Below are 14,099 nucleotides of genomic sequence, written 5' to 3' on the forward strand. Positions count from 1 at the left end.
ATAAGGCCTCGAGTGGAGGAACATTTCAGGCAAGATGTGGACAAGTTGGAGAAAGTCTAGAGGAGATCAACAAAGACGATTAAAGGTCTAGAGAACATGAAGATGAAAAAATTGGGTTTAGTCTGGAGAAGAGAAGACTGAGAGGGGACATGATAAGAGTTTTAGAACATAAGACATAAGAACATAAGAAAGGCCGTACTGGGTCAGACCAAAGGTCCATCTAGCCCAGTATCTGTCTACCGACAGTGGCCAATGCCAGGTGCCCCAGAGGGAGTGAACCTAACAGGCAATGATCAAGTGATCTCTCTCCTGCCATCCATCTCCACCCTCTGACAAACAAAGACTAGGGACACCATTCTCTCCTGGCTAATAGCCATTTATGGACTTAGCCATCATGAATTTATCCAGTCCCCTTTTAAACATTGTTATAGTCCTAGCCTTCACAACCTCCTCAGGTAAGGAGTTCCACAAGTTGACTGTGCGCTGCGTAAAGAAGAACTTCCTTTTATTTGTTTTAAACCTGCTGCCTATTAATTTCATTTGGTGACCCCTAGTTCTTGTATTATGGGAATACGTACATAACTTTTCCTTATCCACTTTCTCAACATCACTCATGATTTTATATACCTCCATCATATCCCCCCTTAGTCTCCTCTTTTCCAAACTGAAGAGTCCTAGCCTCTTTAATCTCTCCTCGTATGGGACCCTCTCTAAACCCCTAATCATTTTAGTTGGCCTTTTCTGAACCTTTTCTAGTGCTAGAATATGAACCTTTTCTAGTGCTTTTCAAGTACAGAGAGGGTTGTTACAAGGAAGAGAGAGAAAAATTGTTCTTCTTAACCTCTGAGGCTAGGACAAGAAGCAATGGGCTTAAATTGCAGCAAGGGGGGCGGGGGTTAGGTTGGACATTAGGAAAAACTTCCAGTCAGTGTGGTTAAGCACACGGTGGGCTCGAGTTTGGGAACCAGGGATGACAGATCCAGAGATGCCAGTGATGGTTTCACCACAAACAACACTAAGCACTTCCTCACCCCCACTCCACCTGCCCCTTGGTCCTCCCAGCCTGTGTGCTCCCAGGGGGCAGTGCATAGGAAGGGGTCCCCCACCCCTCACTAGGGCTCGGGGCTGGCAGCAGTGTTTTTGCAGTACATCTCCCGCTCCCCTAAAGAAACCAAAGCTCAGCGGATTCCTTCACTCAGACATGCCTCCGACCTATCCCATAGGGCCCAGCCGAGCCCCTCTGTGATTCCTATGCAATGCACAGTCATGGACTCCTTGTGCCCGGCAGGCTGCAGGGCTGCTCCCAGCGGCTCATCTCGTGTGCCAGATTTGGCCTGGCTACAGAGCATCCATCCTGGGGAGAGATACCAGGGGTGTGTCTGCTTTGATGCACGGCCAGGTGTGGCTGTTACTGGCTCAGGTAAGGTATGTCACACACAGCGCCTCCTAGTGGCTGATCTGTGTACTACAGGTCTAGCATTCCACCACACCCACGCTGCCCCAAACACCCTGTTACTCTGCACCCCTGTAGGGGCTTTCACCACCCCCTCGTACACACACACACACTGCTGTGATGCAGCTTTTAACCCTTTCCATGCCTACACAATGGGGGAGGGGAGTTGACTGCCAGCAGGTGGGCTGGAGCAGATTGTGTGGACAGGGGGCCCCGCACAGGACTGATTAAGGCCAGAAAGCAACTCAGTGAGTGACCTCTAAGGACAATAACCCCAGTGCCTAGCTAAGCCCCTCCCTTATTCACATTCACTCTGGTATCTAAGCACTGATTGGAGGGGAGGACCCAAGGGGGCGGGGAAAGTAATGTGATTGGCCCTTAAGGAGGGAACGCTGCAGTCAGGTAGGGTGACGCTGCAAGACTGCAGTTAAAAAGAGACTCAGCTTGGCTTGTACAGGTGCTGCTGGGGCCAGCAGGAAGGCGCTGGCTTGTTCCAGCCTCTGGAGTCTCCCCCCATGAGTCTGCAGGAGCAGGGCCCTTGGTAGGAGATAAGGGACAGGACTGGGCAGTAATAGATATTGTGGTGCACTGAGGACTGGGTCGGTGCCTTACGAGTGTTGAGGGGAGGTTTTCCTAGTCCTGCTGGCAGGTTAGTGGGCTCTGCCGGGAGGCGTGTGGTGTGCTCACAGCCTAGACCAAGGCGGGGTGAGTTGTGTCTCTCTTCGAGCTCTTATGTGACTCTTTTAGAAGGCAGCACAGCGTTTCTGAACAACGCTGGCTGACGTCAAAGGGAAGAGGCCCGATAAGGGGTGTTGGATCCGGCCCGAGATACTGGTCTCAGTTATGCCCAGTGTAAATACTGAGTAAATACATACACTTCAGTGATGATACCAGCGCCTGTGACAGGAGAACCCGGTGGAGAGGTCTCCTTCAGAGAGAGGATCATTTTCTGCTGTCCAGGAGGATGCTCAAGGCAAGCAAAGACAATACTGTCCGGCAAGTGGGAAGCTGGGGGCTTGCCTTACTTTCCAGATGCAGCAGTAACAGTAGAAGGGACTTCAGGTTTCCCCCAGCTGCCAGCTCCTGGCAGGAACAGGGAGGCAGGAACAAACCTTCCCTGTGCAGACGCTGACGGCTTCCCTTACACCCTGTGTTATTCTAACTCCTCACCTTCCTTTGGAGTTTGGACCCAAGAGGGCCGACGTGATGAGACTTTTGTGGCACGGGGGCCCTACTGAAAGACTAAAGGAATTAAAAATGCTGTTGGGTGACAAACTAGACCCACTCCCATTTAGGCTAAGATGGTTTCTTGTCGCCAATATTTGGTTCGTTTTAAGACAATGTGATTACCCATGTGAATCACATACACATGCCAAAACAGATAAGGCAAGAAAGATAATTGGCCAAATTACCTCTTCTGAGGACAGGTGACTCCTTCCAAATCTCTGCTACGTTCCTCACCCCAGTTCTTCTGCCCTCTCCACTTGTCAGACACTTGGGCTTTTATCCCCATTCCGTAACTTTGCGCAGACTCAGCTTGCTTGCTCGGCTGTGCACCTGGCTACTCGAACCCCCCGACTAAAACCTTCTTATGCATAAATCACAATAACAACCCCAAACTAATATATTATTGCTTAGCCTATGAAAACTTATTTTTATCTGTCTACTTCTATCGTCTCTTCTCCACTGTTCATTTCACTGGCTCCATCCAGTTGCTCTAATCTTACAGGTCTGTTTTTGTGGCTTTGGGTTTTGCTTGTTAGGTTGTCTTGGGAGGCACCTGAAGTTACCAAGTCCCCATTTCACCCGGCTGTTTACACGGACCAAGGTTTTACAAAGTCAGACGCACAAGCCAGGTTTCACGCAACCCTGAAGTTGTTTCAGTTAAGTTCTGGAATGCTGCGTCAGGAGAGACACACAAACAAAAAGTAAAAAATCCTTTGTTTCCTGATATAATATTCATTTCTCTAACATTTGTGTGTGTGTGTGTGTGATATTTGTCTAACACATTTCATTGCACCGTTTTCTAACAAGGCAAACAGCTGGCTTGGGCCCAGGTGCAGAGAAAGGGCCAGAGATGGTGATTTCTCTCAGGGTGTAACTCCACTGACTCCAGTTGTTAGGTCCCCGGTGGGCCATTCTCGCCTCGTGATTCCATTTACTTCAGTGGGACTAGCCCTGATTTACACCAGAGTCAGATCAGAGTCAGGCCCAAAGGACCTGCGTCGACTGGCCTGATCCTACTCATTAAGGGTAGAATTCAACCTGTGCAGAGATACAGCACAAGGCTTAGGCACCACCCACCCACAGGCCTTTTGCTAAATCTCTACACGGGGTGAATTTCACCTTCAGTGTGAGGTCCTGGGCAGACACGTTCATGCACAAACCATCACTCCCATGCAGACCCCCATTGACTTCAGTGGGGGCCTTTGGGCAAGAGCAGGGGTCTGTGCACACACATTGCGTGGTATGAGGACTGCACGGTGGGAGGGACCATGACAATACCAGGCCATGGCGTGAAGTCCTTGTTCAGTCAACACTCGCTCTGAAGTCAAGGGGAGTCTTTCCTGAGCAAAGACCTCAAGATCCAGCCCAGTTAGAAGTCCCAGAGGGTCATTAAAACATGTTCTGTTTAGAGCAGTGCTATTGCTGGAGCCAGTGGAGAAGGAGATAGGCAGACAGATGGACGCAGAGGGAGGTGATGGACACACAGCTGTCTGTTGTGCCAGCTTTTATTGTTCTGGTTGCACAACAGACACTAACAGGAGAGTGAGGTTTTGCACTGAGGAGCAGGGGCGAGCACAGAGCCCTCTGAACATTTAAAGGGACAGGACATCACATTCCTTCACCCTACTTTGAAAGCTTTCCAAACACAAAGACATTATTGTTTACGTGGTGTGAGCGGGTGCCCTACTCACCGCTGGACAGTGCCACCTCCGGGTGGTTTGGGGGAATTAACTCTGGGAGGCTGACGTCCCTTCCTGTGGTTGCAAGCCAGCTCTCTGTCTCTCAGTCTGCAGCCCTTCTCTTGCTCCAGGAGCTTCTGCTGGCTCTTTGTGACTCAGCCCTCTGGCCAGGTCACTACGTGGTTTTCCCTTCTGGAGTGGAGACTCTTCTCCTCAAGAGGCATCAGGCATTTCTCACACCCGCTGCCCTGACCCTGTCACTCCTCCAGTGATCCAGGCAGTCTTCTGGTTCACTGCCCCAAACAGTACCACTCAGCAGGGGACCCAGGCCGGCTCTCTACTCTGTGGTCCAGTCCAGGGCCCTTTACCGAGCAGTCTGCAGCTACCCTAACCTTACCGTCTCCTAGCTACACACAAGTAGCAGCTAATGACAGAATTCCATGATGTGGTCCAAAATCTGAACGTAACGGGCAACGATCCATCACCAAGGTAAAATGCCTACAATACCGATAGGTATGGGAGGTTCAAATTCCAAAGATAATCAAAGAGATGCCATCACTGACTCCAGCTCTGACTGGAGATCCGACTGCCATCTCTGACACAGATGCTATCTCTGGCTCCAGCTTCTGATAATACGTGTAGTGCGAGGTCTTGGTCAGTGTCACGAGAGCTCTTATCCTTTTCCAACATTATGAAATTCTGACTTCTATCATTTCTTAGGTTTAGTCCCCAGAGGTGTCTTCTTGGATATATGGTTACCTGCGTTGCTGGACATTAAACTGTGTGACAGGACACGGTGATGTGTCCTTTCTTCTGGCATTTTCAGCAAATAACCTGATGCGCCCAGCAATCCTTCTCAGAGTGCGTAGTTTGCTCACAATGGTCACATGGAAATTCCTTATGTTCCCGTGGTCCTCTGTCTTGCTGATGCGGGAGGTGAACTTCTTGGTTCACACTAAATTTCAGAGAATCCTTCTCTGTGGTCTCCATTGCAACTGCTACTTCAACAGCCTTCTTGAATGTAAGCACTGATACAGTCAATACCTTCTTCTGGACCTGGTCATTGGGTAATCCAGAGCCTAACTGGCTGTGCAGGGCATCACTTAATGTTTGTCTGAACTGACAATGCTCTTACAAATTCCTTAAAGTGGCAACAAACTGTGCTACCAACTCTCTTCTTCCCTGATGTCGCCGATGAATCTGATATCGTTCTGCTATCATCGATGGATTAGGAGGAAAATGTCCCTGCATCACTGCACTAAGTGTGGCATACATGGCAGATCCAAGGACAATAGGTGCTGAAAAAAAATGGTGGGTGCTTGGCACCCACTGGCAGCCCATCAGAACCTCCCCCTCCCCCAATGCCTCCCGCCAGTTATGGATCAGGTGTACCGCGGCATGCAGGAGGTGCTGGGGGGCAGGCATGAGGACAGGGCAGGCTCAGGAGAGGGGGTGGAAATTGGAGGAAGAATGAGGGGGAATGAGGCGGGGTGGGGCCTTGGGGGAAGGGGTGGAGTGGGGGCATGGCCTGGTGCCCCTCCCCCCCACTTGACACATTAGAAAGTCAGCACTTATGCCAGCAGTCCACGTGCCTCTGGACCCATCATTGACAGCAAGGCTGAAACTCGCTGTCTGTCTGCAACCGTGCTGCAGGTTACCAATTGCGGAAAACGTTGCAGATAAACCACCCACGATTCGCGGTGCTGTTGAACTCCCCAACACTGCCCACAAACGGTGCCATTTCACTGCTGTCCTGCTGGACTTCACGCCTCCTGGACGCCTTTTCCACGGGGAATTGTTTTGTTATGGCCCCATCCGTGATCCATCACACTGTGCTGGCTGTGTGCTTCCACACTCCTTTGGTTGTACGTGGGCTCTCTCTGCTGGCTATAGGCCCTCAATGCAGGCTAAGCCGTGTGCCGGCCTGCCGGCTCGCATGATATCAATCAATCTGTCTGCCTGCTTACGGGGCACCGCTCTGTTTGAACAGTTCGGGCAGTAACTGCACAACCAGTGATGAGCTGCCAAAATCTTAACAACCGGTTCCCTATAAAAAGTTCTGATTTAAGGGGGGGAGCGGGGGAGGGGCCAGGGAGAGATCATCATGGGGCCGGAGGCCCCTGCAGGGCCTGGGCCAATTGCCCCACTTGCCCCCTCCCCTCTCCTCTGGCCAGCCCTGGAGCTTGCAGCAGCCCCCCCACACACACACCTTGCTGGGCCATTCAAAAAGTGGCAGCAGGACAACTCCAGAGCTCAGCTGAGCTGCCCCACTGGTGCCGGTGGCTGGCCACGCTGCAGCTGGGGAGAAGCGGGGGAAGGGCCGGGGGAGCCTCAGCCTCCCCAGCTGGGAATTCTGGGAGCAACAGGATGGTCCGGCCCACAGACCAGAGTTCTTTGCCCACCCTCTGGCCCTTTAACAACTGGTTCTCCACGGAGGTCTAATTTTAGCAACCGGTTCTTGAGAACCTGTGGGAACCTGCTCCAGCTCACCACTGTCAACCCTTCTCTGCCATTCTCTCTTTATTTCCCTACGTCTCCTTCTCTAGCTGGCTGGTTCCTGCTGTTCCAGGACAGCCTGTACCTCTAGGTCAAGTGAATCCCCTTTTTATAGCATTATTTGCTTACTTGTTCAGCTTCTTGGTCAGGCAGTGGGAGCACTGGACACTCATGGGATAGGATGGCCAGGACTAGGGTGACCAGACAGCAAGTGTGAAAAAATCAGGACGGGGGTGGGGGTGGGGTAATAGGATCCTATAAGAAAAAGACCCAAAAATCGGGACTGTCCCTATAAAAATCGGGACATCTGGTCACCCTAGCCAGGTGCTCAGTCCAGTCGAAGAGAGGACCTGACAGTGTCTGGTCAGATCTACTGATCAGACACCCAATGTCTGGTTACTGTGGGTGGGGGAGGTACCGGATCATCATCCGTGCCAGCCCCTACTCAGCCAGGGCCACCTCCTACCTGCGTCAGGCGGCTGCAGCTCCCAATCCCGGCTGTGCCGATGAGAGTCCCTCCTGACCTGGGGGAGTGGAAGAGCAGCAAGTGACAGGGGAAGAAGGGGGAAATAGGAGCGAACGGGGGGCAGAGCCTTGGGGAAGGAAGCATGGCAGGGGTGGGACCTCAGGGGGAAGAGGCAGGAGAGGGGAGGTTCCGGCTCTCCTGCTGGAGTGTCCAGTTTTTAAATATTACCAAGTTGGCAATCCTAGCGTGGGATATAAATTCCATGTCGTCAAATGTTCTATTTCTGGAGCCAGTCAGACAGACAGACTCAGAGAGAGGGAGCTGATGTCTGCTGCGCTCGCTTTTATTGCTCTGGCTGCAAAACTGAAAGTACCCTGAAAGTGAGGCTTTGGCACAGAACCCCCTGCACATTTCAAGGGACAGGACATCACAAGAGCCGGTAGAAACTTTTCAATCAAAACATTTTCTTGATGAACCAGAAATTTTAGCAAATAAAGTCCATTTCATGGAACATTTTTGGTTTTCATGAAAACAGAGGGAAAAAACTGACTTTTTTTTAAGCAACTAACAAAATTTGCTGATTTTTTCCCCACAAAACATGAACATATTTTAAAAAATTGCAGAAAAAAAATTTTCCTCAGCAGTTTTAGTTCTGTTGCTATAACATATCCAAGTCTGCATTTGACATGTTCACAATTGATTCCACCATTAGCAAGCTGGGCTTTTTGCATATTCTGTATTTTGGAATTAAAATCTATGAACAAAGTATTTTGACTAAGATGAGTATAAAAACATGGTTATCGCCTACAAGGTACTATTACAATGCATTGCAAATTCATGAAATGAGAGTGTATCTTTACTCTCTCAGCATTTCATGATGGGACATTTAACCTATATTTCATGCTCTAATTAATTACAATAAAATGTGATTTAAATTCCAGATTTACAAACTATTAAACAAGAGAAAATAAGTCATTGAAATAGCTCAATTAACACCACACACAATTATAGAAAAAAGCCTCTAACAAGCTCATTAAAACACAGATTTTATAATAGAGAATTTCTGATGTCTCTTTTTAAGAACGTCACTTTCTTTGCAGCGTTTTGTGAATCCGTTCAATTTCTTGGTATTCATTTTGCAAGTCTGCAAAAAAGAACAGCGGATTGAAACATGGTTCGTTTTCTTTCTTTTGAACAAGAATTGTCCATTTCCCTTTATTATGTAGGGAGGAAAGTGTTCTAATCTCCCACACAAACGAAGGAAAACAAGGGTTACCATTTTATGTATATAAGTATTTTGCTGGATCGGGACTTTAATACCTCATACACTCAGAATTTAAGGCCAGAAGGGACCATCATGATCATCTAGTCTGACCTCCTGCACATCGCAGGCTACAGAACCACTCCTGTGATAGACCCCTCACCTCTGGCTGAGTTACTGACATCCTCAAATCATGGTTTAAAGACTTCAAGTTACAGAGAATCCATCATTTTACTCTTGTTCAAACCAGCAAGAAACCTGTGCTGCAGAGGATGGTGAAACCCCCCAGGATCTCTGCCAATCTGATCCGGGGGAAAATTCCTTCCTGAGCTCAAATACAGCGATCAGTTAGTTCCTGAGAATGTGGGCAAGGCCCGTGAGCCAGACACTTGGGAAAGAATTCTCTGTAGTGACTCAGAGCCCTTCCCCTCTAGTGTCCCGTTGCCGGCCACTGGAGATATTTGCCAATAGCAGTTGTGGATGGGCCATATGCCTGTGTAGACAACGCCCACTCTTATTAATCTGTTTACTCCTGAGTTAATCGTACTTAGCACCCACCTACGGCTTTTCATCCATAGAGCTCAAAGTACTTTGGAAAGGTGGGTAAAGTCTCATTCCCATTTTACAGATGGGGAAACAGAGCCAGTCAGTAATTTACCCAAGGCCACACAGAAGGATGCAATAAAACCACCAACAGAGCAGATGGCCTTGTGGTTAAGGCCCTGCCCTAGCACTCAGGAACTGTAGATTTGATTCCCAGCTCTATCAGGAGCCCTTGGGTAAGTTCTTTATTCCAGCTCCACAGCCACTCAGGTCAATAGGGCTGTAGGGCAGCCTGCACGAGGGCGAACGTGCCTCTAGTAGCATTTCATACACCGGGGACAGAGAGGGATCTGACTGCAGCCAGGCCCATACCCAGGAAGAGATTTCAGACTTTTACCTGGCAGCTTCTCGGTGAGTTTCTCCTGGTGAGACAAGGCGAGTTTGAGCATGGTGGAAATGTCTGTCTGCAGCTTTGTCACAATGTAGTCCTGCAGCAAACACATTGCACAGCACATGAGCATGGAAGTGACCTCACAGCAACGAAGGAGCCAGAGTCTGCACCATCTGGTGCAGCACCAGCTGAATAGTCTGTGAAGTTCTAATCACAATCAACCACTCCTGTGCAATGCCACCAATAAGTCATGTGGGTACCACCTAGGGCATCATATGAAGATTGTGGGGCTGCACAGGTGTAATATGGGACTTTTTTGCCCTGCAGAGCTTTTATTGCTGGTTATGATGGGCAGGAAGGAAAGAGCCCAGCTTGACCCTCAGATCCCAAAGGGAATTTACAGAACTGGCAGGTGGCTTGTAAACAGAGCAGATTTCATCTGCAGTGACAGTACAAATGATGCTCACGATGCCATTTGTACAGTCACTTTTCAGAGCAGAACCATCTATTAAGGTTTCATCTGAGAAAGCCGAACACAGTGAACTGCATGAAACTCAATATGTCTATGCATATCTAATATATATATATAGGAAGCTTATAAAAATGAATATAAAACAGAACTAAGAATTGTAGAAAATCAATAAGGGAAGCAAAAGAATAAAAAGAGACTTTTATGGTCAGCAGGACTAAGGAAAATAAGACGTTTTTACACTATATTAGGAACAAATAATCCTAATAATGGCATTCTTCATTACTGTCCATTATCGAATGGATGTATGGTATTGGACTATTAATAGATGGAAAAGATAAAATTATCAATAATAATTCAGAAAAGGCAATAGTGTTCAATAAATATCAGGCAACTAGCCAAAGACTCAGAAAGTAGTAGCAAAATGTTTTTTAAGTACATCATAAGCAGGAAGCCTGCTAAACAACCAGTGGCACCAATGGATGATCGAGATGCTAAAGAAGCACTCAAGGACGATAAGGCCATTGTGAAGAAACTAAATTAATTCTTTGTATTGATCTTCATGGCTGAGGATGGGAGGGAGATTCCCAAACCTGAGCCAGTCTTTTTAGGTGAGAAATCTGAGGAACTGTCCCAGATTGAGGTGTCATTAGAGGAGGTTTTGGAACAAATTGATAAACTAAACAGTAATAAGTCACCAGGACCAGGTGGTATCACCCAAGAGTTCTGAAGGAACTCAAATGTGAAATTGCAGAACAACTAACTGTAGTTTGTAACTGTAGTGGGGCGACTGCCCCACTCCTGAGGAACAGGGGTTGAAAGGAGCCCTGGAGAGGGCTGCGGCTGTGAAGAAAGCCTCGGCTGATTGGGGAATCAGCCAGAGATGCAGCCATGCCCCAATCAGGGCCCAGCTGGCCCTTATAAGAAGGCAGTGGGACAGGAGCACAGAGAATCTCTCTCTAGTGGTAGAGAGGGAAGGGCCTGGCTGCCTGAAAGCTGAGAAGGGTACCTAGGGTGGAGCAGTGCTGGGGAAGGGCAGAGGGAGTTGGGGAGCTCTGGCCTAGCAACCCCCAGGCTGCAGGCCTTGTTAAAGGCCAAAGAAGGTACTGGGGTTGCAGAGGGCAGCCCAAGGATAGGCAGAAGCAGCAGGTCCAAACCCACCTTGCCTATGATGAGTGGCTTTTACACTGTAGTCCACCCCAGTGAGCTGGGACTAGATGGTGACTGGCAGTAGCCTTTTACTAAGGCGAGGTGGGGACAGAGGGTGGGAGTTCCCTGGTGAGGGGAGACCCAGATCTGTGGGGGGGGGGTACTACCAGGGCAGCTCCCCGGCCTGAAAGGGGCACCGGGGTCCAGGAGGGACTCAGGCCCAGCGGCAAGCAGGACACCAGCCCGCAGAGGGTGCTCTGGAGGCTGGAAACGCTAATTCCCTGGGTGACCAGCAGGAGGCGCCACAGGGGTGAGTCCCGCCCCGTGACAGTAAACTATCATTTAAATCAACTTCTGTACCAAATAACTGGAGGATAACTAGTATGACTCCAATTTTTAAAAATGGGTCCAGAGGTGATCCCAGCAATTACAGACCAGTAAGCCTGATTTCAGTACTGGACAAACTGATTGAAACTACAATAAAGAACAGCATTGTCAGACATATAGATGAACATAATTTGTTGGGGAAAAGTCAATATGGTTTTTGTAAAGGGAAATCATACCTCACCAATTTACTAGAATTCTTTAATAGGCTCTTTTCCTTTTATAACTATAGTTCCTCCATTTTGTTACCTAGGCTCCTCGTGTTGGTGTACAAACATCTTAATTTTTGCTGTTTGGCTTCCCTCACATTCTTTACCCAATTAGGCTCAGACATTCTACTGCCAGTATCACCTATTAGACTGGTATCTATACTACCCTTCCTCCTTATGTCCATTCTCCTACCCATGGCTGGCTGTATCCTTTCTTACTTCGTTTTCTTCCCTCTCAATGTTAAAATCCCGCTTGGAGATTACCTGGACATCTCCCAACCATCTCCCCACAATTCCTAGTTTAAAGCTCTCTTAATCAGTTGGGCCAGCCTCCATCCTAGAAGTCCATTTCCCTCCCGACTCAGGTGAAGTCCATCCCAAGAGAACAGTCCTCTGTCCATGAATGCCTCCCAGTAGCCGTACATCCCAAAGCCCTCACAGCACCACTGCCTGAGCGATCTGTTGATCATCATAATCTTGTCACACCTTTGTTGCCCTTCTCTAGGAACAGGCAGAATCCCACTTAAGATCACCTAAGCCTCGATTTCCTTAAGCGTCTTCCCCAGCCTGCCACAGTCTCCCTTTAGTCGTATCATTTGTTCCCACATGAAGGACAATCAGTGGATTCTTTCCCGCTCCCATTAGGATCATCTTCAGCCTCAGGTCCACATCCCGTATCTTAGCACCCGGCAGACAGCACAGCCCTCTGTTCTCTGGATCAGCTCTGGTGACAGGCCTCTCTATTCTTCTCAGTAAGGAGTCCCCAATCACGTAGACCTGCCTTTTCCTGGTGACAGTGTGATTCTCCGGTCTATCCCGTTCCCTCTGGCTGCAAGTCCTCTCAATTCCTATTCTCCCTTGCAATCCTCCGCAACCCATCCCGTATCCTCCTGGGGCTCATATTTGGTGTTATCTCCATTGACTCTTCCCCTCTTCCTATAGGACTAGCTGCTCTTCTCTTCTTCCTTGTCCTCTCACCTTCAGCGACCACCTGCTGTGCCCCTTCTTCATTTTCCAACTCTGCAAACCTGTTCCTGAGCTCTATTTCTCCTTCACTGCCCGTCTCTTCCTCTGCTTGGTTCTCTTAGTCACATGCTTCCACTGTCCACTTTCCTCACCCAGCAGTCTCCCGTCAGAATTCTTTGATCCTGCTTCCATCTGCAAGTCTGAGCTTTTCCCTTTAGCCTCATCATGTCTTTGCTCCATCATCTGCTCGAACTCCTTCTAAACTCAACCAGAGTTTCCACCTGCATCTCCAATCCTCAGATCTTTTCTTCCATCAGCTCTATCAGGTGGCACTTCATGCAGACGAAACTCTTTTCAGGTATCCCCTCCAGGATCATGTACATGCCACAGCTTCCACATCCAGCCATCTTCCTTGTGTCATCCACTGCTTGGGTCACCACCACTGCTGCCTCTGTATCTGTCATAGGCTTCCCACCTAAATCCTGTAAATCTGGGAAACACAAACCAAACCACACCACCACCACCCACAGCAAAACAAACCCTCAACAAGCACCAAAACACTGACAGAACACCACACACTCCCTTCACTAGCCTGTCTGTTCCTCTGCCTGGCTCTTAGTCTTCCCCCCAAACTCCCCTTGCAAACACCCACTCAAACTCCCGTGTTTACAGCTCTGTTTGCGGGCTCCTCTGCCGCTGCAGCTGTCTGTGCCACTGTCTGACTGGCTGGCTACTTTTATAGGCCCCCTTGTTGTTCTATACAAAGAAGCCACGAGTTGCTAGAACATACACCTTCTCTCAGAAAATTGGTGCAGCACTACTCTTTCTTGCTACACCTTCGAGTTCCATGCAGTTCACTGTAGAGAGGTCATTTACACCAGGCCTATACAACTCATAAAGCGGGGAGGGCCATATTACTAAAAAAAAACCAGCTGAGGGCCGAAACCCCTCCAGCCCCGCCGACCCCCCCCATCGCCGCTGAAACACCCCTCCCACAGCACCACCCAGCCCCCCCGAAACAACCTCCCCCCAAGCACCGCCTGCCCTGTAGAAACAAACCCTCCTTCCCCAGCACCACCCCACCGAAACAGCGGTATTGAACCTTGGCAATATGTTATAGTGGGCCCCAAAGGTAGTATAATTAAGGTAAAAGAAAAATGTCTTTTTGCTAGAAGTAGAATAAGCTCTTCCCCCCACTTTGTAATCAGTTGCCCTGTTGAATGAATGAGGTGTGACTGAGGAAGGTGAGGAAGGCAGCACCTCCAGACAGCTGCACCCCGTGGAGAGGGGCTGGGAGCCAGACCACATCAGTAGAACAGGTCAGCCACTGACTTGCCGCTCACCACCTCAGCCCCTCACCCCCCGCTCGCCTCCTCAGCCCCCTTCCCCCGCTGCCGGCTCACCTG

General features: G+C 49.2%; 1 protein-coding gene across 3 annotated transcripts in view; it reads right to left on the reverse strand.

Moving 5' to 3' along the window:
* Window positions 1-7,745: 7,745 nt before the first annotated feature.
* Window positions 7,746-14,099, reverse strand: part of LOC123367551 (nuclear GTPase SLIP-GC-like) — an 85,905-nt gene continuing 79,551 nt past the window's right edge. For all 3 annotated transcript variants that reach the window (XM_045011869.1, XM_045011866.1, XM_045011867.1), the window contains 2 exons: window positions 9,523-9,613; window positions 7,746-8,465 (listed from right to left, as the gene is read on the reverse strand). In XM_045011869.1, the coding sequence (XP_044867804.1) occupies window positions 8,407-8,465; window positions 9,523-9,613 (150 nt within the window). In that variant the 3' untranslated portion in view covers window positions 7,746-8,406. The remainder of the gene's footprint in view (window positions 8,466-9,522; window positions 9,614-14,099) is intronic.

Source organism: Mauremys mutica, chromosome 3 (assembly GCF_020497125.1).
Source record: "Mauremys mutica isolate MM-2020 ecotype Southern chromosome 3, ASM2049712v1, whole genome shotgun sequence".
NCBI lineage: Eukaryota > Metazoa > Chordata > Testudines > Geoemydidae > Mauremys > Mauremys mutica.